The 22825-nt window shown below is 40.1% G+C and overlaps 12 protein-coding genes across 12 annotated transcripts in view; 6 read left to right on the forward strand and 6 right to left on the reverse strand.

Moving 5' to 3' along the window:
• SAPINGB_P001358 (uncharacterized protein) overlaps positions 1-2062 on the forward strand; it is a gene marked incomplete at both ends in the record, with an annotated part of 2540 nt that extends 478 nt beyond the window's left edge. Inside the window, one exon of the mRNA XM_031996081.1 lies at positions 1-2062. This exon is cut by the window's left edge and continues 104 nt beyond it. Within this exon, the coding sequence (XP_031851972.1) occupies positions 1-2062 (2062 nt within the window).
• An 85-nt stretch (positions 2063-2147) lies between these two features.
• Positions 2148-4637, reverse strand: SAPINGB_P001359 (uncharacterized protein; the record flags this gene model as incomplete). Its single annotated transcript, XM_031996082.1, has 1 exon — positions 2148-4637. The coding sequence occupies one exon, from the start codon at positions 4635-4637 to the stop codon at positions 2148-2150; it is 2490 nt and encodes an 829-aa protein (XP_031851973.1).
• Positions 4638-4898: 261 nt separating this feature from the next.
• SAPINGB_P001360 (uncharacterized protein) lies at positions 4899-5792 on the forward strand (the record flags this gene model as incomplete). Its single annotated transcript, XM_031996083.1, has 1 exon — positions 4899-5792. The coding sequence occupies one exon, from the start codon at positions 4899-4901 to the stop codon at positions 5790-5792; it is 894 nt and encodes a 297-aa protein (XP_031851974.1).
• Positions 5793-6213: 421 nt separating this feature from the next.
• On the forward strand, positions 6214-6909 carry SAPINGB_P001361 (uncharacterized protein; the record flags this gene model as incomplete). The annotated part of the gene is made up of 1 exon (XM_031996084.1): positions 6214-6909. The coding sequence occupies one exon, from the start codon at positions 6214-6216 to the stop codon at positions 6907-6909; it is 696 nt and encodes a 231-aa protein (XP_031851975.1).
• A 428-nt stretch (positions 6910-7337) lies between these two features.
• SAPINGB_P001362 (uncharacterized protein) lies at positions 7338-9273 on the forward strand (the record flags this gene model as incomplete). The annotated part of the gene is made up of 3 exons (XM_031996085.1): positions 7338-7473; positions 7680-7918; positions 7975-9273. The coding sequence occupies 3 exons, from the start codon at positions 7338-7340 to the stop codon at positions 9271-9273; spliced, it is 1674 nt and encodes a 557-aa protein (XP_031851976.1).
• Positions 9274-9514: 241 nt separating this feature from the next.
• SAPINGB_P001363 (uncharacterized protein) lies at positions 9515-10987 on the forward strand (the record flags this gene model as incomplete). The annotated part of the gene is made up of 1 exon (XM_031996086.1): positions 9515-10987. One exon carries the CDS (start codon positions 9515-9517, stop codon positions 10985-10987), a length of 1473 nt encoding a protein of 490 aa, XP_031851977.1.
• Positions 10988-11068: 81 nt separating this feature from the next.
• Positions 11069-11914, reverse strand: SAPINGB_P001364 (uncharacterized protein; the record flags this gene model as incomplete). The annotated part of the gene is made up of 1 exon (XM_031996087.1): positions 11069-11914. One exon carries the CDS (start codon positions 11912-11914, stop codon positions 11069-11071), a length of 846 nt encoding a protein of 281 aa, XP_031851978.1.
• A 3089-nt stretch (positions 11915-15003) lies between these two features.
• Positions 15004-16146, reverse strand: SAPINGB_P001365 (uncharacterized protein; the record flags this gene model as incomplete). The annotated part of the gene is made up of 1 exon (XM_031996088.1): positions 15004-16146. One exon carries the CDS (start codon positions 16144-16146, stop codon positions 15004-15006), a length of 1143 nt encoding a protein of 380 aa, XP_031851979.1.
• Positions 16147-16567: 421 nt separating this feature from the next.
• SAPINGB_P001366 (uncharacterized protein) lies at positions 16568-16979 on the reverse strand (the record flags this gene model as incomplete). The annotated part of the gene is made up of 2 exons (XM_031996089.1): positions 16568-16656; positions 16727-16979. The coding sequence occupies 2 exons, from the start codon at positions 16977-16979 to the stop codon at positions 16568-16570; spliced, it is 342 nt and encodes a 113-aa protein (XP_031851980.1).
• Positions 16980-17195: 216 nt separating this feature from the next.
• Positions 17196-18398, forward strand: SAPINGB_P001367 (uncharacterized protein; the record flags this gene model as incomplete). Its single annotated transcript, XM_031996090.1, has 7 exons — positions 17196-17228; positions 17289-17336; positions 17394-17407; positions 17458-17497; positions 17559-17643; positions 17696-17712; positions 17769-18398. The coding sequence occupies 7 exons, from the start codon at positions 17196-17198 to the stop codon at positions 18396-18398; spliced, it is 867 nt and encodes a 288-aa protein (XP_031851981.1).
• A 22-nt stretch (positions 18399-18420) lies between these two features.
• Positions 18421-20575, reverse strand: SAPINGB_P001368 (uncharacterized protein; the record flags this gene model as incomplete). Its single annotated transcript, XM_031996091.1, has 4 exons — positions 18421-19896; positions 19953-20013; positions 20114-20198; positions 20245-20575. 4 exons carry the CDS (start codon positions 20573-20575, stop codon positions 18421-18423), a joined length of 1953 nt encoding a protein of 650 aa, XP_031851982.1.
• A 575-nt stretch (positions 20576-21150) lies between these two features.
• Positions 21151-22380, reverse strand: SAPINGB_P001369 (uncharacterized protein; the record flags this gene model as incomplete). The annotated part of the gene is made up of 1 exon (XM_031996092.1): positions 21151-22380. One exon carries the CDS (start codon positions 22378-22380, stop codon positions 21151-21153), a length of 1230 nt encoding a protein of 409 aa, XP_031851983.1.
• Positions 22381-22825: the final 445 nt, after the last annotated feature.

Raw genomic sequence — 22825 nt, forward strand, 5'->3', positions numbered from 1 at the left:
GCCTCCAAGCTTCCCTGACCTAGTTGCTGCCCTCAAGTCCGTCAACAGCTTTGTTTACTCATTAGTCTCGCGTCTCGCCTCGTCAAACATTCAAGTTATTCTTAACGCCCTCCAACTCATCAACTCTCTTGTTATCGCTTTCTCACTCCCAACCCCAGAAAACCCTCAAGTATCATCCACCATTTTTGACGACCTCCGGGATGCTGGCCTTCTTCGTGCAGTAGCTCAGCTCTATGAAAATAAACCCCTTGCTGCATCCTGTAGTCCACAGCTTTACGACCTCCAAGAACTCCTTCGAGCTGCTTTCCATAGATATGCAACCACAAACCTGGACACTGCTGCTGTAGATATCCATGCTCAAACCGTCCGTCGTGGTGAACTCCTTTTTTCCCAGCTCATGGGATCCTCTTCTTCCGCAGCAGCCGACTGGGAACGTGCTGGTGTCCCAGAAAACTCTGATGTGGTTTCTGAAGTAAATGCTTCAACAAAATGGGGTGGCTTCCAAGATTTTGTCGACATTCTTTCTCAAGATGACATGATGCTCAAAAAAATGTACCTTGAGCATTTGGTCTTTGCTCCAGCCCGTGCACGCTTCCCTCTTCTTCAGGCAGCCCTCGCAGTTACCCAAATCCTCTATGACATCTTCGGCATCTCTAACCACGTATTGGACCCAGCCTATCTTTCATCTGTCCCAGATTCCTTTCTTCCAGCCCCTTACTCACCTTCCGATGTAACCTCTACAACAAACCTCCCCTTATCGTCACCTTCTACTGCGTCCGGGTTGGCAATCGATGACAGAACCAAACAACTTCATTTAGAAGCCTCAACCGCACCCTCCTCTATGCTGATTGGCTCAGATTCTTCTCGCTCTCAGTCACACCAAAAAACCGGCTCTCATTCTGGTGATAGTGCCATTTCTGCAACTTCTTTCTCGTCCCAAGGCGGTGCCGGACACGCGTCAGTTGAGCACGAGCTCGCCAAACTTTCCAAGTTACGACCTCTTATTTTTGAATGGAGTTCCCTCATCACCGCCGGTGTTGTCAACTTTTTGCGTCTGTGGATTGCCTCGAGTGCCCAGCGCTCGGATTTTGACAATATCCGTAAGGTGGTGGGTGTGCTTTTCCGATCAGCCATCCCAGATATGGATTTCAATACGGCAACTCTTGATACTGTTCTCAACAAGCTTGATACACTCTCGTACACTGATTTGCGCGCCATCCAGCTTAAAAATATTGAGGAGGACCTCAACCATCAATGGGGATATGAAATTCGCGCTCTTCACAACCAGTTCCATCAAGAATCATATGACTTTGTCCGAGAACAGCGCATCCGCCTCCTTTTGCGCGGTGAATGGTTTTACATTGATAACCCGGTCAAGCCGGCCTCTTCGATTGGTTCTAGCAGCGGACCTTCAACCTCTACATTAAGCTCTAAGCCTTTAATTTCGCGTGCAACAGCTGCCACGGGTGCTATTTCGTCCTCTGCGTCACTCGGTCATAGCAACATTAGTGCACCGCTTAGCACTACTGTCACCAATGTGGCCGCACCTACATCACGCCGCTACTTTGTGGCTCTCTCGCCGAGTTTGAACACTCTTCATTACTCAGAGTACCCATCGCAGCTCCCAGAGTACCCTTCAGTCGATGCGCTTTCACGTGCCATTGATCTCCAGTCCATTTCCAAAGTTGTAGTCACATCGCTTTCCCCCGGTGCTCATGCCTCGCAGACCCGCAAGAACCCGCTGCGTGTGTCGCTTTTCTCCCGAACAAATTATTCACGCATTTCGCTTATTTTTTCAGGCCCTCGTGATGGAACAACCCTGACTTTTTATACCGATACTCCTGAAAAGGCTGCTGCTTGGGGTGATGGTCTGCTCATGCTTAAAAACAAGCCCTACCAATCTAAGGAGACTAAAAAATATATTGACATGTTTGCTGAAACTAAACTTCGTCTTCAAATGCTTCAAGTTACTCCAACTGATTACGACTATGCCTCTCGTCATAACTCAGCTGAAGATGATTTTGATAGCATTGTTCCGTCCGATAACTATTTTTATTCTTAGCCTTTTTGTAAATTTTTGTAAAACAAAATTGAAAAAAAAAAAAAATTATTTTATTCTTGTTTATATTGAAAATCGATTACACATATTACTTGCGATACTTTTTAGCTCTAGCAATTTTGGCCTTTTGCTTGCTTTGATTTTTGTTCTTTTTAGGTCCTCCCCGCTTCTTTGATTCATCGCGTTCCACTTTGGTTTTCTTATATGCACGGCCACCCTCGCCATCACCCACTGTATCAGCACGCTTTTGTTTTTTAGGGAGTTGTGCACCCAACACAGGGTGATCACGCACAAGCTTCTTTGCATCATCAGCCTTTTTGGCTTGCTGATCCTCTGGCCCAGTTCCATACTTGCTCTTCATCTTGTCGGCTTGCGTTTCAAACCACGTGCGCTTAGGCCGGCTCTTGATTTCTGCCTCATGCTTCAACAGATTCTGTGACTTGGTCAGTTCTCGCTGGGCCTGTGCCATCATCTTCTCCGTCTTTTCCTCTTCCAAAATCTCAGTCAATGTTTCTTCCTTGTTCTCCATCGACTCGTACACTGGCTGCACGTATTCCCAATCAATGGTACGCGTCACAAACTTGTTCTTCTTCTTTTTGGGCTGCTTGTCGTCATTGCCCATACTGCTCTTAATAGCCTCGCGTGCAATGCTGCGGTCGGAGCTACTTTCTCCAACAAGCGAAATACTGCGACCCTGGCGACCAGCACGAGCCGTACGACCGACTCTGTGCAGGTACACCTCATATGTCGACGGCATATCGTAGTTGATGACAACTTCAATTTTGGGAATATCCAAACCACGAGATGCCAAATCCGTACATAACAGAATAGGAACTTCCAAGTTCTTGAATCGTGTCACGGATTGTAATCGTTGCTCTTGTGTCAGCGCACCGTGGAGTTCACCAACGTGAACACCTTGTAGACCCAGAATAATGCGTAACTTGTGGGCCGCTTCTTTGCGTGCAACAAACACTATAATACGCTGCTTGATACTCTGGCAGTCAAGAATCTTTTTGAGAAGCCACAGCAGCACTGCGGGCTTATACTCAAGCTTGTCGTTACGAGTACGGATAAACTCCTGGATAAGACCACCGGCCGCCTGCTTGGGTGGATTGATCATAATGCGCACAGGCTTATTGAGTGACAGCTGAATCAGGTCTTTAATGGAGTTGTTCATTGTAGCAGAAAACAACAATGTTTGGCGCTTTTGTGGTAACAGACTCAACAGTTCTGTAAGCTCTGCTTGGAAACCTGCCTCAAGCATACGATCGGCCTCATCGATAACGAGAATTTCAACAGCATCAACTTGGAATGATGGTGAGTTGCGCACATGATCGATGAAACGACCAGGTGTCGCAACCACAATATCGGGACGTGACTTAAGAACTTGTTCCTGCTGCTTCAAGTTCAAACCACCCACAGCTTGTCCAACACGAATCGATCCAAGGAACTGCGACAACTTAGTCGCAACGTCAGAAACTTGCACTGCCAATTCACGCGTTGGTGTCAGCACAACAACACGAGTCATGGCTACCTTCTTGGGGAGGTACGCAAGACGCTCAAGGATGGGAATCAAGTAGGCAGCAGTTTTACCGGAACCGGTCACAGCACCAGCAACAATGTCTTTACCAAGCAGGGCAATGGGAATGACAGCATTTTGAATGGGGGTTGGCTCGGAGAACTTGAGTGCAGCAATACCACGCAATACAGGTCGAGAAAGTGAAAGCTCTTGGAAAGTCTTATGCACAGTGGATGTTGCACGCACAGATTCAGTTTGGGGAGCATAAAACTTTGCAATTTCCTGTGGTGTGTCTTCTTGGTTTTTGGGAATCTCGGCTTCTTCTTCATCAGACTCCTCATCTCCATCTTCTTCTTCCTCATTTTCTTCTTCGTCGTCCTGGGCACCCATACCAAACCCATCCAAAGCAAGATCATCATCGTCTTCATCGTCAGCTTTTTCGTCTTCACTATCACTGGCATTATCTAGACCACCTTTGCGTCGAATAATCTCGTCCAAGTCTACATCTTTAGAAAAGGTCTTCTTCTTGTCCTTGACTTCAAAATCCCAACCGCCAAACTCATCATCAATAGCTGTAGATCCATCACCGGCATCAAATACAAATTCAGGATCCAGTGACAAACCTTCAGGACCGGCCTCTTCTTCTTTGGTAGCGTTCTTCTTGCTGTTCTTCTTATTTTTTTTCTTGGGTGCCTTGTCAGCATCAGGAATTTCCTTCTTGCCCTCTTCATCGCTACTTTCTTCGGCAACAATAACTTCCTCATCATCGGAAATAGTCATTACAAAGTCATCATCAAAAGCCTTTTTGGTTTTGATTTTTGGCTCATTTTTAGATGTATTCTTAGGTTCAGCTTTGAGTTCAGCCTTGGGGGTAGCCTTGAGAGCAGCTTTTGGTTCTTTCTTAGACGCGTCCTTGGATGTAGTTTTAGGATCAGTCTTGGATTCATTCTTAGGTACAACTTTAGACTCATTCTTAGAAGAAGTTTTAGTAGTACCCTTAGAAGCATTTTTGGATGCACCCTTAGGAGCAGCCTTGTTTCCCTTCTTTGCTGGGGCCATTATAATGTGTATGTGTATGCTAGTTTTGTCTATGTCGGATCAAAATGGAGAAAAAAAAAATTTCACCCAAAAGAAAAAAAAAAATCTTCTATGCTATTAACTACGCAACATTATGTGTATATTTCAGTCTACAATTATTTTTCAAACACGTGATGGTAAGGCTGTAAATGCTACGCGACCCTCTTTTTTTTTTCTGAATATCGTCCCTTTGGACTGCAAATGCTAAACGCTTTCAAAAAGTAACAATTTTAAGAACCCATAATGAGACTGCTAAGCCAACTTTCCGGTCTTGCTCATATGATAAAACCAGAAAGTAATTCGCATGGTAGAGAAGAGTCAAGTACAGCAGCTACTTCCAGGTCGCTTTCTTCCTATTATTACTCATCAGATTCTTACTTGGCACCCCGACACATTTTTTGGCAAATAGTCACACTGCAATTGATTTACTATGGCATTGGACTGTTACTGATTTTATTCACATGCATGGTGGCAGGAAGACCGCCTTTTTCATTAAAGCTGGTGTTTTCATGGTCACCAGTGCGACATGACACTACAGTAGGGTGGACACTCGTCATGCTTTGGCTACTGGATACTATTTTTTCTGTGATAGCTTTGACAGTTGTTGTGGGCCGATCAAAGCTGGCATTGGACTTTACACTGACTCTTCATGGAATCAACTTGGTGGTTTGCTGGATTGTGGAAGGTAGCTTTCCAACTTCCGGACTTTGGTGGGGGTTGCAGTTTACGTCAATTATACTGATGGTGTCATTGGGAACATGGTCGAGTCAATGGCGCGAGCTTCGCAATACCTTTTTTTCAAACGTTGGTTTAGATACTGGTGGTTCAAGACCCCGAGCCGTAGACGAAGAGTCATTTATTCCTCCAGCTTCGTCACATCCTCAGCATCATGCAACAAACCCGGCCGAGACTGCACTGCTAGAGCAGTATAATGAGTACGAATTAACTGACCTGGAGCCGTCTCGAATGTCCACTTCGTCAGTGAGATCCGTGTCGCGCGAGCCTGCCAAGCGGAAAAAGAGCACAGAGAAACATGAAAATGAAGGAGAAGAAGAAACAAGTGGAGAGACTATGATTACGGGAAGCGCTATTAGTCACGAAGATGATAATGGAGACCTTTCCAATTTACTGAAATAGGATAGATAATTCATGATGAACAACACGGGTATATGAAAACGGGCTTATAGAATAGAGACATCTAAAATTTAAGAGCAAATATCTAATTTGTTTTTTTTTTATTATTATTTGATGCAAACACGGGTAACTACCGTTGACTAAGTCATCCATATTTTTTTTTAAAAAAAAAAAAAAAAAAAACACGGGCGAGATGGTATTTGCTATTTTTCTCTTTTTAGGGAACCGCGATAACTTAGAGGATAGTTTATGGGAAGCTCGACCCGGGGCTGCATTGTTAAATTTGGCTTTGTAATGAATGCCGTCTATTGGGTAAGATAGTATAAATACACTATAATATCCCCTCTAAAGTTATCTAAAAAGTCATTTATTTTCTTCTCAATCAATATATATTCACATTTAAATTTACATTTACTCATTCCTTATGTTTCTTCCCAAAGAATATGTCGAACCCGATCTCGAAACCCAGAAGCAACTGATTCGTGATTTCCCGCTTGGCACCGTTGTGACAGCTGGCGGACCCAACGGCCTCAATGCCAATCATTTCCCCTTTGTTATTCGCGAAGATCCTGAAAAGCCTGATACTTTTTTTTTAATTGGTCATTTCCACAAGGAAAACCCCGCGGCCAAAGACCTGCAGGCCGCAGCAGATAGCGGTGATGAGATTTTGATAGTGTTTCAAGGATACAACCGGTACTGCACCCCATCTTGGTACCCCACAAAGGCAGAGTCACACAAGGTTGCGCCTACTTGGTTGTACTCTGCAGTGCATGTTTACGGCAAACCCAAACTTGTGAATTTCAAGGAGGACAATGCAACTCTTCACGGAATTTTGAAGCAGCAGGCTTCAACCTACGAGGAAAGCCGACCTAAGCCCTGGGATGTTGATGAGGCTCCTGAGGGGTACCTAAACATTCTCAAAAATATGATTTTTGGCCTTATCATTGAGGTTACCCGCACCGAAGGCAAGTGGAAACTTAACCAAAAGCAGAAAAAGGTCGACGTCCAAGGTACTGCTGATGGGCTCCAGGAAGAGGCCCAAGAGCGGCCTGCTAGCGGTAAGATGGCTGAGGATGTCCATGAGTTCCATGAGAAGTATCTTCAGCGGCTTAAATATTGAGATTAAATCTCCAAGTTGTAAGAAATAAGAAATAAGAAATAAGAAATAAGAAATAAGAAATAAGAAATAAGAAATAAGAAATAAGAAATAAGAAATAAGAAATAAGAAATAAGAAATAAGAAATAAGAAATAAGAAATAAGAAATAAGAAATAAGAAATAAGAAATAAGAAATAAGAAATAAGAAATAAGAAATAGTGTTGTGGTCACGGGATTTATTATCACACGTATGTTTGAATTCATATCAATCAAATTAAGTAATTATTTACGTAATTTATATTTGTGTATGCATCCTTTTTTTTGTTTTTTGTTTTTTTTTGCATGCTTTTGTCGCAATCTCTTTTTCAAGTGTGCAATCAACAGCTTTTTGACGAAAAAAAAAAAAAAAAAAAAAAAAAAAGAACACAACTTACCACCACTTACCATCGAAATGCTCCCTCATGGCGGTGCTCCCGCGAACATTCCGCTAGCTCATCCTCATGGCCATCAGCAGGCATCTCAACAAGCTCATTTGCAAGCGCCTCCAGAACTTGTCTCGTGGCTTAACACCGTTCTTGCTCCAGTAGGTACATGCACACTTTAATGTCTACATACAAGGCCTAACAGCTTCTTTTTTCAAAGGAATATCGAGACCCTCATAGAACTGCAACAGATACGATTAGTACTGTGCTAACGTATCCTTTACTGAGACCTCGCACAAACGTTTATAGTAGGTTTTGCTTAAACTTGTTTGCTATTTTTTGTTTCTTTTTATTTTGTCTAACTGATGTAGCCGACGAGTACGGCCGACCTGAGCTGCTTTTGTGTCTTCATGGAACAGTGTCTGCAGTTATCGGGAACTCCACTTATAGAATCCCTGTGGAGATCTGGATTCCTAAAGCATACCCATATAGCCCACCGTTTGCTTTTGTCAGACCAACTCAGGATATGCTCATTCACCCCGGAAATTACGTTGATACAAATGGCCGATGTTATCACCCATATCTTTCTCATTGGCACGAAAGCGTTCAAGTATGTGCATAGCAGGCTTTCATTTTCAACTGTCGATTGCTAACAAAAATATATAGAACTCTTCAATTTTGGAACTTGTTCGGCTTTTAGGTATTGCATTTGGCAAGGAGCCACCAGTTTATGCTAAACCGCCCAATTACCAGCCACCACCACCATCTCAACAACAGCATCAACAGCAACCACAACCGCAACTGCAACAGCAACAGCAACCACAACCGCAACTGCAACCACAATCGCAATCGCTACCGCAAGCTCAACCTCAACCTCAACCTCAACCTCAACCCCAACTACAACCTGCCCAACAACAGCCGCAGCTCCAACAAAATCATCCGCATGCTACGGCTTCTCCCTTGGCAAGACAATCATCTGTCACGCGAGGAAATCTTCATGCTCCACCTCCACTGCCTCCGCATCCCGAAACACCCACCCGGTTATCACACTTCTCTGGTCAATCATCGCCTTTAAATCCCCAGCATAGTGGTTCAAGTTCTATCAATACACCTCTTTCACCTACTCATACCGGTAATGGTCCTCCAATCCCGCCGCTTCCACAACAATTTTCGGGAACCAGACAGTCACCAGCACTTTCCAATACCCCATTACCTACAGGTACTACTACAAACCAAACAATACCAATAACACTTCCAAGTCATACCACCGTTCCTCAAGGTATCTTGCCGTATTCTGTTACCCGTGATGTCAACTCTTCTGTGGGACAACGGCCAGCATGGGCTAAACAGCAGCTTGATATCATGGATATGACTGATACAGCCACCCCCAGTGTTTCTGGAACAGCCCCATCAGGCTCAAATATTGTAGGGGCTGCAACTCCGCCAAAACTTCCGCCCAATCCTCAAAAAATTCGAGCTGCCAATGATGTCCATGCTGCATTGACTGAGATTGTAGAAAAGGAACTACAGCCTATGGTTGCACATAATGATATTCGCTTGCTGCAAACTCGGGAAACCTTGTTATGGATGGAGCGCGCTGTCAATAATGAACTCACTGATTTGGACCGTATTACCGCTGCATCTCAAGAAAATGAAGCTATTTTAACGCAAAAGATTTCACAAGCAAAAGCCGTTATAGAAGATGCAAAGTCGCGCGAAGAGCCCAAGATTGATGAGGTTGTATGTGCAGAAACCGTTGTTTACAATCAACTTTATGATTTGGTCTCGGAGTCCTATGCGATTGACGATACACTCTACGTGTTAAGTAAAGCATTAGATAAAGGTCGAATTTCTCTAGAATCGTTTCTTAGACACACAAGAATTCTTTCGCGTGAACAGTTCATGAAAAGGGCTTTGGTAGACAAGATTTCGACTCAGTTGGGACTGGCAGCCAATGTTTATTAGGATTTGTAAATTCTTTTTGTTTTTGTTATCAGAAAAAAAAAATAAATAAAAAAAAATAAAATAAAAATTTAAATAAAATAAAATAAGCGTATGTATTCCAGGGTTAGGGGTTTGTCGTGTGGATGTGTGAAAAAAAAAATTTTTTTTCAAAGAAAATTTTCGTCTTCGTCTCTCTTTTTTTTTCTCCCTTTTTTTACACACACCACACAAACCACCATATACACAAGTTTTTTTTCCAACCATGGGTAAAGACGTGGAAATGAAAGACGCCGAAGTCGAAGACTTTGTCATTAAGCCTGAAAACAGCAAGGCGGCTCCAGATACCAGTAATTGGCCTCTGCTGCTCAAGAACTATGATAAGCTTCTGGTGAGAAGCGGCCACTACACTCCCATTCCAGTCGGCTGCTCACCTCTGAAGCGAGATCTCAAGTCATATATTGCCTCCGGCATCATCAACCTCGACAAGCCCTCTAACCCCAGTAGTCACGAGGTTGTTGCCTGGATAAAACGTATTTTGCGTGTCGAGAAGACTGGTCACTCCGGTACTTTGGATCCTAAGGTCACGGGCTGCCTGATTGTCTGTATTGACCGTGCTACGCGTCTCGTCAAGTCCCAGCAGGGTGCTGGTAAGGAGTACGTTTGTATCGTCCGACTTCACGAAGCTCTTAAGGATGAGAAGGATATGGGCCGTGCCCTTGAGCAGCTTACTGGTGCTCTTTTCCAGCGTCCCCCTCTTATTTCTGCCGTTAAGCGTCAGCTTCGTGTGCGTACCATTTACGACTCCAAACTTTTTGAGTTTGATAACGACCGCCATCTTGGTGTCTTTTGGGCCTCGTGCGAGGCTGGTACTTATATGAGAACTCTGTGTGTTCATCTGGGTATGCTTCTTGGTGTTGGTGGCCACATGCAGGAACTGCGCCGTGTCAGATCGGGTGCTCTTTCTGAGTCTGACGATATGGTTACTCTTCACGATATCTTAGATGCTCAGTGGCTTTATGACAATACCAAGGATGAATCCTATCTTAGAAGATGCATTAAGCCTCTTGAGACTCTTTTGTTGGGCTACAAGCGTATTGTTGTCAAGGACTCTGCAGTCAACTCTGTGTGCTATGGTGCTAAACTTATGATTCCCGGTCTGCTCCGCTATGAAGCTGGCATTGAGATGGATGATGAGGTTGTTTTGATTACCACCAAGGGTGAGGCTATTGCCATTGGTATTGCCCAAATGTCTACTGTTGATCTTTCTACTTGCGACCATGGTGTTGTTGCCAAGATCAAGCGTTGCATTATGGAGCGTGACACATACCCCAGACGTTGGGGTCTTGGTCCTGTTGCTCAACGGAAAAAGCAGCTCAAGACTGAGGGCAAGCTTGATAAGTTTGGCCGTCCTAATGAGAACACACCCGACTCGTGGAAGAAGGAGTATGTTGACCATACCGCTCCTGCTGACGAGAGTGCTCCTGTCTCTGCCCCTGCTGTTTCTGCCCCCGCTGCTACTCCTTTGATCAAGGAGATTAAGGAGGTTAAGGAACCCAAGGAGGAAAAGAAGGAAGAGAAGAAGGAGGATGATGAGGAAAAGAAGGAAAAGAAAGAAAAGAAGGAAAAGAAAGAAAAGAAAGAGAAGAAAGAGAAGAAGGAAAAGAAGGAAAAGAAGAGAAAGGGTGAGGAGGAAGACGAGGAGAAGCCCAAGAAGAAGAAATCTAAGAAGGATTAAATATTATGTATTAATTATAAACGAAAACAAAACTTGAAATTATTGGTTATTTATAAATTGTTTTTTCCAAGTGGTTTTTTTTTATCTATTAACATTTCTGCAGGTTTTGTTCCTACGGAAAAAAAAGTAGCACCATTGTCGCCTTAAAAGTTTATTACCCCTGCGAGGTCTTAATTTTTGTTCATTTTCCAAATTTTGACAAATACTCTCATACATAGGAAGATCATCATTTCCATGTCGAGGTCTTTGTACGTTATTCAATAAAGCCGTATTTTCATTTTCAGGTAAAGGCGGTAAAGGATCACACTCTTCATAGTACTGTACATCATCCAAGTACTCCAAAGTCTTTTCTACCCATTGATCAACACGACGTGGTTTATGGCGGCATGAGCGCAGACGATGCTTTTCTGCAGCAATTTGCCGACACACTTCGCAAGTATAAGTAACCAACGATGATATTGGTCCAAATTTTAGAGTAGTGTTGCGCGCAGGAACAGATTCCATAAGACAGGTACAGTGGCGGGGTTCAGGCTCAAAAAAATCTTCCAATTCTTCATCTTTGTCGTCGTCATATTCATATTCATACTCATACTCATATTCAGATTCATCATTATCAGCATTAATAGGTGGAAGTTGCCTTGCAATTGTTTCACAGTGAGCCAGCCACCATGTCGCACCTTCAATGCGACATACTTCTGTCATACCTCCTCGGTCATAGGCGGCACGTGCAGATGAACTTGACAAAACTTCATAGGCAATGTATATTTTTTTAAAAGAAACAGCAGCTTTAATTCCGGCTACTGTACGAGGAGGTGGTAACTTGTCTGGATGCATGTGTTTGACCAGATTGCGATATGCCTCGAGAATTTGAGCTTGAGACGCGTTAGGTTGAATACCTAGACGGTTGTATAAAGTGGTATAAGTCATTTTTTTTTTCAAACAATAGGAATAATAATAGTTTTTTTTTTTTTTTCAAAATAAAAAGTACTAAACTATTCAAATTCTTTTTTTTTTTTCATGGTCTAAAAGGTCCTTATATATATATAAGGTCTTGAAATTTTTTTGATCAAAATCTTGAGCATCAATCAAAGACAAGATCTTGATTTGAAAAAAAAAAAAAAAAAAAAAAAAAAAAAAGATCTAGTTATGCGTTTGAGCCGCACGAGTTTACACATCTATCACTGATATATCAACCTTAATAAAAATTTGAATATAAAAAAAAAAAAAAAAAAGGCAGATGGAAAAAAACCCATGTCGAATTAAAGCACCACTACACCAAAAGCACACTAAAAATATCTCCACTTAGATATTCTTCTGCTACCTAACCATCACGGTCATACGCTTTTGCACACTTGTGCATGCAAGAATTAATGAACGGCATACATAAATAATATTTGCTCCAGAGCCTTGGAGGAAACGTACACTTTGGCTATGATTATGTGAAAACCCAGTTTAGAACAAAAGCTAATTATATGTTTTTCAAACAAAAAAAAAAAAAAAAAAAGAAAAAGAATCCTACATACTGAAACTTTTATAGATGATGGCCTGAAGCTAGAGTGATATTTAGTTATTTCCTCTTGTAATAATTTTCAACAATCTTCTTTCTATCATTCTTATAAATAGGAAAGACTTTCGATTGCCCGAATCGTGCTGATTCTTCCCTTCCAGCCAAATAATTAGCCCTTGCTTAAAGTCCCACTCAGTAATCGCATCGCCAGCTTGTTGTTTGGATTCTCAGCCTCTTCTTTCCCACACTTGGCCACACTTGGCCACACTTGGCCATACATCTCCACCCCTTGCTCGCCGGCATGAATGCGCGCTCCCGAAAGGCGCTTTAGCAAAGCCCATACCCTATGGGAATCTTGAGATATCTGCAAGAGCTCTATGCACGGAGCCATCGGCGCGCATCGGGCGCTTGTATTTTTGCGCATCGGGGAGGTTGTGCCTTGCGCAAAAATACAAAAAAAAAAAAAAAAAAGCGAGGCGCGGATGCGCAAAGGTGCTTCACAGGATCCTCGCAGCAAAAATACATGATATGCATCTGTTTTGGGAATACGCATTTTGATGATGGTCACAGTTAATGTGAAAGCTTAAATTCAAATACATTAAAAAAAAAAGTTTGAAGAATAAGGTGATTAAGTGATATTGAGATGTGCGTTATATGATTTCACTATATTTGCCTTTTTTTTTTGTCCAATACGAGAAGGGGAAACATCCAATTATGAGCTTTATTCACGATTTTACAAAAAAGATAAAGGTTAAACCATCTCACTATGAAAGACTGGAAATAGTTAAACTAAACTGAAAAATTTATTCCAGAAACAAAACTCTATGTGGAATTTGAAATGAGGAAAAGTAGGATGATTTTGCGATTATCAATTCAGCCTTTCAATAGATCATCTTTTAAATAGCTTATTCCATGAATAAGGTGTGTGTAAAATTTAAACTAAAATCCATCTTTGAAATTAATGTCAAAGGAAAAAGGAAAAAGGAAAAAGGAAATAAGAAAGCAAAAAAAAAAAAAAATTAATAAAAATGGATATGCTCATATTATTTTTTAAAGCTTCATTTAACTAGGATAAACTGGTTATTTTTCATAATTAGGTTTGTTATAATTTATATAATGATTAAATCTACCAGGATATTGAAGAAGAATCGTTAAAGCTAAGCCTTTTATCATTATTTATATATTCATGTTTGAATAATTGCTCAATTGGAAGAAGATTAACTAGCGAATCTAACTATGAATTTCATCGTCTTTTCAAAAAGGGTTAGCGCCAGTACCGGCAAATAAAATTATTTGTTGAATAGTATTCAATTTTTTTTTCCCCTAAACAATGCCAAACTATTATCTTATAATTAAAGTATATGATATTTTTTTTTTTAAATTATAATGTGCATTCTCAGAGTCATTAAGTACTATCTTTGCCTTTGATGTTCCAACTAGGTTTTCAGACTGGTATCTCATTATTACAACAGGATGTCGCTACGACAACGGTTGAGCATGGACTCAAATTTTAATGATAATTCATTTAAAAAAAGCTTGAAAAATTTTAAGATATAGACTATATGATTGTTTTAAATGATTTATTTAACTATTTTGTTTTGTTAACTCTTTTATATTTAGGTTTGTTGGCACTCTCAAACATATAAACAAAATTTGTTCCAGCTACAGAAAAGATTGATATGGTCACAATTAAAAAAAAAAATAAATAATATAATAAAGATTAGAAGAAAAAAAAACTCTTGAACTTTTCCTTACAGCTATTTGAAATTGCAAGTTTCTTACTTTTTCTTTAGAATATTTTTATTAGATTGAAATGGTTGTAGTAGGCAGAAGGGAAATTATTCATGTTTTGCTCATTAGACTCATTAGACTCATTATTAAGAGTTTTGTTAAGTTTAGATCAAACTAGCAAATATATATATTAAAAATATGACGTTTATAAATACAAATATAAATAGATATAAATCAATATAAATATATTGACATTTGAGTTAAAAGTTCCCGACTTATCTTTCTTAGTATTATTAAAATTTTCAAGTCTACTTAGGACATCCCCATTCTTTTTGGTTAATGTTACAAGGGCTCTAGAAACAATCCATTTGTAACAAACTCTGTAACAAACTCTAACCTCTTTGTTTGTAGAATTAAAATTCCCGCTTTACAAGGTGATATCAAAGGCTTAATACTAATTATTAGTCAATTGAATGGAAACTGGCTTTGATATATTCTTGTAAAAATTTATGTTTTCGTTTTTAAGATTTTAAAAACCATATGTGGCCTTTAACTGTACAGTTGCTTTTCACAATTCCGTTGGTTCTCAAAAACCTTATGGATGAAATCTACAAAAGAGCAATCGTGATGTAAAGATCTCTCACATGTTTATACAAAACTCTATCTTTATTATCATTATCATTATCATTATCATTATTATTATTATTATTATTATTATTATTATTATTATTATTATTATTTTTTTTTTTTTTTTTTTTTTTAAATTTTTATAGCATCTTTAAAAGTTGTCTTCAATGGCCTTACGTTGGGCATCGGTCAGTTTAGTAGGGAAATCAACCTTGATTGTAATGAGCAGGTTGCCCTTCTCACCGGCAGAACTCTTGCTGATAGGCATACCAGCACCAGGATACTTAATAACATGACCGGGTTGAATAGGGCTTTTATTCTCAACTTTGATCTTTTTGCCGTCAAGAGTCTCAACAATTCTAGAGAAACCAGTCATGGCCTCTTTAAATGACAGTCGAATCTCCATTTCAAGGTCATTGTTAACACGCTTGAACCTTGGATGAGGCTTTTCCTCAACCACAAAAACCATGTCTTGATAAGTTCCATCTGTGGGAATGTAATCACCTTCATTGGCATATGTGATTTTGGTGCCAGCCTTCCAACCGGGCTTAACTGTGATGCTTAAAATCTTTTCCTCACTTTGGCCTTGAGCATTTCGTCGGTGAATCTTCATCTTTTTGGTAATGCCAGTATAAAGGTTTTCAAGTGTCAGTGGCAGCTTGACAGTTACAGATGACTTTTCACGCTTGGGGTGGCCACCAGCCCCGGGAACCCCTGCAGATTGAAATTGCTGTCTGCCTCGTTGGCTTCCACCGCTAAATCCACCAAATCCAAAGGGCATACCACCGCCTCCGCGTGGAGCGTTGAAAATGTCGTCATCATCTGAGCCCAGGTCCTCAGACTGTGCGAATTGTGAAAATATGTTAAAAGCATCATTAGAGGAGAAGGCATGGAATGGGTTGCCTCCTGGACCACCGCTGCTTGAGAAATGGAATGAGCGAGCACCGCCGGGCCCGCCCGACGAAAAAGAAAACGGTGTGCCACCAGAAGAAAAACCACCCGGGAAGCCACCTGGCATGCCACCAGCACCACCAGCACCACCTTGGGCATCAGGCTCAGGCATAGGCCCGCCATGGCGAGCAGCCTCTAAACCATAACTATCGTAAATTTGACGTTTATCAGGGTTAGACAAAATATCATAGGCTTCTGAAATTTCCTTGAATTTTTCTGTGTCACCGGTTGGTTTGTCGGGATGGAACTTTAAGGCCATTTTGCGGTAAGCCTTTTTGAGCTCATTTTCTGAAGCGTCGGGAGCAACGCCCAGCAAGTCGTATAACTTCTTATCTTTAACCATTGTGTGATGTGTAGTGTGTAAAGTAAATGTAAATATGAATTGAGTTGTTTTCTATTGTATTAATTGAGATGTATAAATATATAAGAAACAAGAAAAAAAAAGTTGCCAGCAAGGTCTGGCCTGTTTATTTATATAGGCCTCTTAAAATGGGAAATGGTGTGAACTTTGGTCCATTCTCGTGTACCCCAGAAAGTACTCGCACAGTCTGGCAGATTCTTTAAGGTCACGTGGAAATATCGAAGGTTCGAGAAGAAGCAGGATAATTCAAGTATATGTTCTGGAAAGAACAACAGAAAATATGAGAACAGTTATAATCATCTCAATGCTTTTTGGCCATCAAAGAATACAAAATTAATCTTTTTATTTATTCTTCTCCATTTTTTTTTTTTTTGTTGTTGTTGTTGTTGTTATTATTATTGTTTCAATCAAGACGTTTTCGAACAAGAATCTCAGGAAGTGGAGGTTTAGCTACGTCATCGTAGTCTTCTTGAGTCAAATTAGTGATTTTGGCTAGTTTTTTTTGTTCAGCTCACAGTTAAAAACGGCAAAATGATAAAAGTTCTTCAAAAAGTTCACTTACAGTTAGCCAGAGTCACTGCACGAATAACATTAGACCAGTTCTTTAAAACAGCGGCTACAGCTTCCGTTCCGCTTGCTAAAGAGTCTGCATTTTCTGCATATTCAGATAGTTGTTGCACCAAGTTGTCACTTAAAAATACGAGCTCCTGGAAACCTGCAAGCTCACGCTTTTTTTCTGCAACATGAGCAGCAAGTGCTGCCGTATTACTGCTTGTTCTTTGTTGTTGGTAATCTTTCTGCTGGTGTTGATTCATGGTGGTGACAGTATGTCGATTTGAAGTTTGTTTACAATAATAATGGTGGGAGTATCAGATGCAATATATCTTGAAATTACGTAATGGAAGTTCCTGGAAGGTTTTCTTGTAAAAAGGCGGAGTAGGTTGAAATCATCACCCTCCAAAACAAAAACGTAAAGATCACCACTCAAGTACTAAGCATAGATCTTCCATAGAATACAGTACCTTTAGAAAATGGCAATAAATACTGCTGAAGAACACAAACAAGTAGGTAATCTTTTTTTTTTATAGAAATGTGATGGTTTTTTTTCTAATTATTTTTTTCAGAAAGGAAACACTTTTTTTTCCAACGGCGATTACCAAGATGCCATTACTGTAAGTTAAACATTTCACCGTTTTACATACTCAACTAATAATAACACCTCACTTTAGGAATATACGAATGCGTAAGTCCATTATTTTCAGAAATATCTACATATTGGTTAACTGTCTTCAGAATCATCAAAGATTCGTCAAATCCTGTTTACTACACTAATGTATGTTGGGGACCACTTTTAAACAAACCTAATTAGCAAAAATTAATCTAATCAACTTTAGCGGTCGCTGTGTTACTATCGACTTAATAAGTACGAAGAAACCAAAAACGATGCCCAACACGCTATTGAATTAGACAAAAGTTCTTGTGAGTTTTGAAATTTATTCATATTTATTAGTATTTCTAACTTTTCATATAGTAAAGGGCCACTACTATGTAAGCATCTAATAGTCAGCTTAATCCCTAATTGATTTATTCTAACGTTCTTCAAGCTAGGACTTGCCCTTACAAAGATGGGACGTCTTAATCAAGCCGATGTTAATCTTGCACGTGCTTACGAGCTATCATTGGCACAACATTCAAAGTCTTCGCCTCACATTTCTGAAGCCATTTTGCAACTTCGCAAAATGAAATGGGAACAAGACGAACGCCAAAGACTACGCGATGCTCAACCGCTCCTTGCAGAACTTATCGATCTCTTAGAGGAAAAGAAAGCTGCCAGTGCGGCCGAATTTGCTAAGCAGCGCGACGATGGTTCTCTTTCCCCTGAGGAATACAAAGATGAAATCTCTTTTCTTGACAGCGATACACAGCGCAAAATTAAAGAACTTAAAGCAACATTTGATCATGCAGCAAACGTTTCTTCTTCAGAAACTGGTGCTCCACTGAATCCTAAACCAGTTCCAGAGTACCTTTTAGACCCTATCTCTTTCAACCTTTTTGTTGATCCAGTTATCACTAAATCCGGTCAGTCATACGAGCGCAGTTGGATACTTGAACACTTGCGCTCATCCAAAACAGATCCCTTTTCCCGCGAACACCTAACCGAGCAGGATCTCATTCCAAATCTCGCGATAAAAGCCGCTGCTGAGCAGTATATAGAATCCCAGGGAACGTATTAACTAATTTTTTTTATTTATATAATTACTCAAGAGACTCTAGCATGCGGTCAAATTCTTGCTTGTTAAATTTGATATATTTATCCACATGCTTTGAAAAGTCACCGCCAGAATGTTTATCGTAAAATCTGTGATATAAGGGTGATATAAACCGTACTTCTTTAGCCAATTGTGCTCGCAGTGACTGATTGGTAATATTGTATGCCTTGTGAGTCTTGATCAGGTTTTCAAACTCTGTATTGAAAGTTCTGAACTTTTCCTTAATAAGTTCACGATCCTTGCCGCTCAATGTTCCCTTGCCTGAAATTGATGTACTATCCATCAACAATGAGGCAACACTCTTCCACCCATCCAAAAACATATCCACTTCGCGTTTTCGTAGTTTTTCCAGTCTCTCAGCACCAGTGTTGCCTAAAATCTTGTAAATATCTGATGACGTAACATAGTGTTCAACAACTTCCAAGTTACTTAAAACAAAGAACCCAACTTGCATAGTCTTTTTTTGTAATATCTTGGCCTTGATTTCTAAAGAGAGCATCAACGCATCAATACAATCACCAAAATACACTGCAAGAAGTTCTACGGAGTTTCCAGCTGCTCGTTCTTGTACAAGATGATTGCCACTATTGGTAGAGGGTATCAAGGACGCCCACTTGGGTTTTGGTGTGCTTAACCAGGAACCAGGAGCCATAGAGCTAATACCAACTAGTGCCGTCGATCGATACTGTGACAATCGACTAAGCCTTTTCATCACATCCACTGTAGCATCCGACACACCGTTCTCCATAATAACATTAGTTTGAGCTGTCTCAACTCTTGTTTCAATATATTTAATCATGTCAGCAAAAACATTTTGAACTGCTGTCTGTGATGTATGAAGTGCTTGTGTTAAACGTGCAGGGACAGGCCGCTGACTAAACTGACTAAAAATTCCAAGCAACTTCGTGATTGCTTCGAGAAGCTCAAACGCAATTGGAGCCTCTTTAGCTAACGGTCTCTTGGTCAAGTAGTCCGATATAAGTTGGTTTGTGATTGTAAATAATTCTGATATCGACAAATTTGAAATTTCGTCAAAGTATTTGGCCGTCATATTATCATCATGATCGAAAAGTTGTTGAGCATTTGTCACTTCAGCAACAAAAAAGCGGCCTAACGCGTCCATGTACATTGTGATAGCGCCAGTTCCATTTTGACCGGCCCCGTTTGTCAAATCCTGTGATGCTGTGCTACCACCTTTAGGAATTTTCGATGCAATTGGTGCCAGAGATGCAAGAATATAACGTGATGAAATTTCATAATAAATTTCATCAATACCATCGCAATGATGGATTTCGAAAAACGCATACATTTGCTTTAATTTAGTGACTGTTTTCTTAGGAAGAATAGGAAAAAGTTGCTGGCTATCCATGTAATCTGATGCATTTATAGGATTAAAAAATTGAGCCAGTTCATGTCGAAAGTTTTCCTTAACTGAGGTAATTCCCTTTCGTCGAAGTGTTTCCTATTGATTTTAACAAGTTATTAATATATATGTTTTGAAAAATCAAGCATACTTACTGCCTTGTCAATGACTTTAAAAAATGTGTTTAACCGTGATGATTTAAGCTCTTCTAGAGCACTATCTAATCGTGTTATAGCGTTTGAATATTCTTGAATGCCAACTTTTTCAGGTCTTCTGGCTGTTAGATTAAATCTTTGAAAAAAGTAATAAAGCATACCCTGCATTTATAAGGACACCACACTCTTCGGTAAGCTTTGCGTAGTCTTTGATTCCATCAACCACTTCCAAACTAGACATCAAATCTACATAGAAGTTAGTAAATATCAAATATACAAATAGAAAACTTACTTTGTTCATAAATATTAAGCATTTGGGCTTTTCCTGCAATTGGTTTGATAGCACGCTCGGCTGCTGAAGCACTGAGACCAAGCTTATGTAGCGATGAAGTAATTTGGTCCGCCAGCGAGCCAACCTTAGAAAGAGTTGCTTCTAAAACACGCACATCATCTTCATCAATATCTACAAGAGTTATTGAAGACACAGAAGATGACGTTCCATTGGTGCCGGGTTTCCCAGAGCTGCTTAAAGCGCCACTAGGACCATTTCCATTAACAGGGGTATTATTAAATGCTTTAGAGCCATTACTCATGCTACCATATCGTACTGTACCTGAAAACATCGTTAAATACAGGATATTTATCAATAGCAAATAAAGCCAAAAAGGTGATTGTATTTAAAACTTTAAGCAATGAGAAAAAAATGCGCAAAAAAAAACGAGGTATTTACTAGCAAAGTAGAATAAAACGATATAAAATGAAAATGAAAAGTGAAAAAATATAGAATGATGACACTCTATTCTAAAAAAAGCATAGAAAAAATTGTTTGTATTTAGATTAAACAGAACCAACTGAAGCAAATGGTTTTGTCGTGCAAGGATATGCTTGTCGAACACGCTGTACAAGATGAAGAAAACGATTTAAGGCGGAGAGGACGATTTGATTCTCTACAATTTCACATCACGTGGCACAGCCCATTAATTAAAGTAAGTTTGAATGTCCCTTTTTACAATGTTTACTTTTAGACGCTTATTTTAAAAAAAAAATCTTTATGAATTTCCTATGAAAAAATCTCCGAATGTTATACTTAAACTTTTCATTCCATAGCTGACTTTACAAATTAGAATGCAAGTGGTTGTATAATTTTAAATGTAACTTTTTTTTTTTTTTTTTCAAACTTCTTCAATCATTAATTCCATTAACGGTTGCGCAGGCCATCCGCATCTCTTCCGACACCCGAAGAAGTACCAGTGGCAGACTGCTCATTATTCCAAGTCAAATAGGAATGGTCACCAAGCTTTCTAGGTTTAATCAAATGCTTAACCAAGAAGATCATACCAAGTGCAAAAGTAATACCGGCAATGACAAGGTATGCAATACCTAAAAATGGGTTGCGTCCACCAAGAACACTTCGGGTAGTAAGCACAAGAGACTTAGAGCCTCGGTATTTAGTCACGGGAAAATTAGTGCCGATATCCACTTGATAAGTTCCGGGAAGCAAAACGGTATCGTCATTTCTGCGTGCAAGCTTAGAAAAAGTAGGAAGGCCGGCTGTGCGCATCCAATTTTGAAGCGATTCCCAGTTTTCAATATCTGGCATGTTATCTTCTGTGTATCCGTTGGGGAACATATTAGCCCAATTTGGAGGTGGAACAACAGAACTGGCATTGTATTGAGTCTTTTTAAAACGATTTCTATCAGTAGCCCAAGCAATACCGTTTTCAGTCATATCAAAGTAGTCTTCAGATTGGCCTGCAGAGGGGTTAAGAAGGACAAGAGAAGAAAATGTATCGTTAAAGAAAGAATTGGCAATAAGGCCGCATGGGTAGTAAGCAATACCGTCTGGATTTAACGTTAGAGGCTTGCAGTCGTCTTTGCTTTTAAGAGAGCTGTTAGTCACGGCCTTTCCATTGATTTGATCTTCATTATAGGACTGAACGTAGCGTCTATGGTTTTGATAAAAAGAGGTCAAACGATAAAACATATAAACTGGGGGACCCATGTTAGTAGGAATATCGAATTGCAACTGGCAAACCTTGCTGACAGGAATATTGATGCCAAATGTATTAACGGTATAGTTATCTGCCTGGTCGACGATACGCCACTGGGGCTTGTTGCTAGGTTGAGCATTGTTGTCAAAGTGGTAGTTATAATATTTACTTGGGATCTCTGAAAGCGTGTCTGTTGCTTCAGTCTCACAATACGAATAGTCAATCCTAAGCTCCTGTATTTGGTTACTAGCCCATAACATGACGCCTCCCAGAGGAGCAAATATTATTGTGACACAAAAAAACAGTGGCAGAACTGTCTTAGGAGTGAGGATAGGCTGCCAGGCTTTAAGACGCTGCTGTCGGAACGCGGTGTTAGGAGGCTTTCGGGACTTCTGTTTGACCTCAACGGGTCTGTCGCTATCGCTGTCGCTATCCATTATGTAGGATTATAGATTATGGCGTTAAGAAACTGGGGAATAATCCTGTGATATGGGTTGGGGAGGGGGGAGAAGTCTTGCAAAAAAGGCTGTGTTTGTGGAGGTTATGGTCACGGCCAGCGTGGTTGAAAGGGCTTAGCTGATGTGCTTAATTTTTTTTTTTGGACTTTTTGGTGCGGTGTTTTAAAAATTAAAAAAGAGGCTAATAAAGCATTTATTACAACAAATTTTAAACATTGTAATGTAATTTATCATGTGATTTAAACTTCGTATTATTGCGGTTGTCAATGCAACGGTTTAATATTACATTGTATTACAGATTAATTCAACTTTTGTAACAAAGTTAGAATTTTTTTTTCCTTTTTCTTTTTGAAATTTTTCAGTGATAGCGCTGGATTCGCATAGTCATAGTGACACGGGGGATTTTAGGAGTTGATCAGGACTT

This window comes from Magnusiomyces paraingens (genome assembly GCF_902498895.1).
Source record: "Magnusiomyces paraingens strain CBS 517.90 genome assembly, contig: contig1, whole genome shotgun sequence".
Classification (NCBI taxonomy): domain Eukaryota; kingdom Fungi; phylum Ascomycota; class Dipodascomycetes; order Dipodascales; family Dipodascaceae; genus Magnusiomyces; species Magnusiomyces paraingens.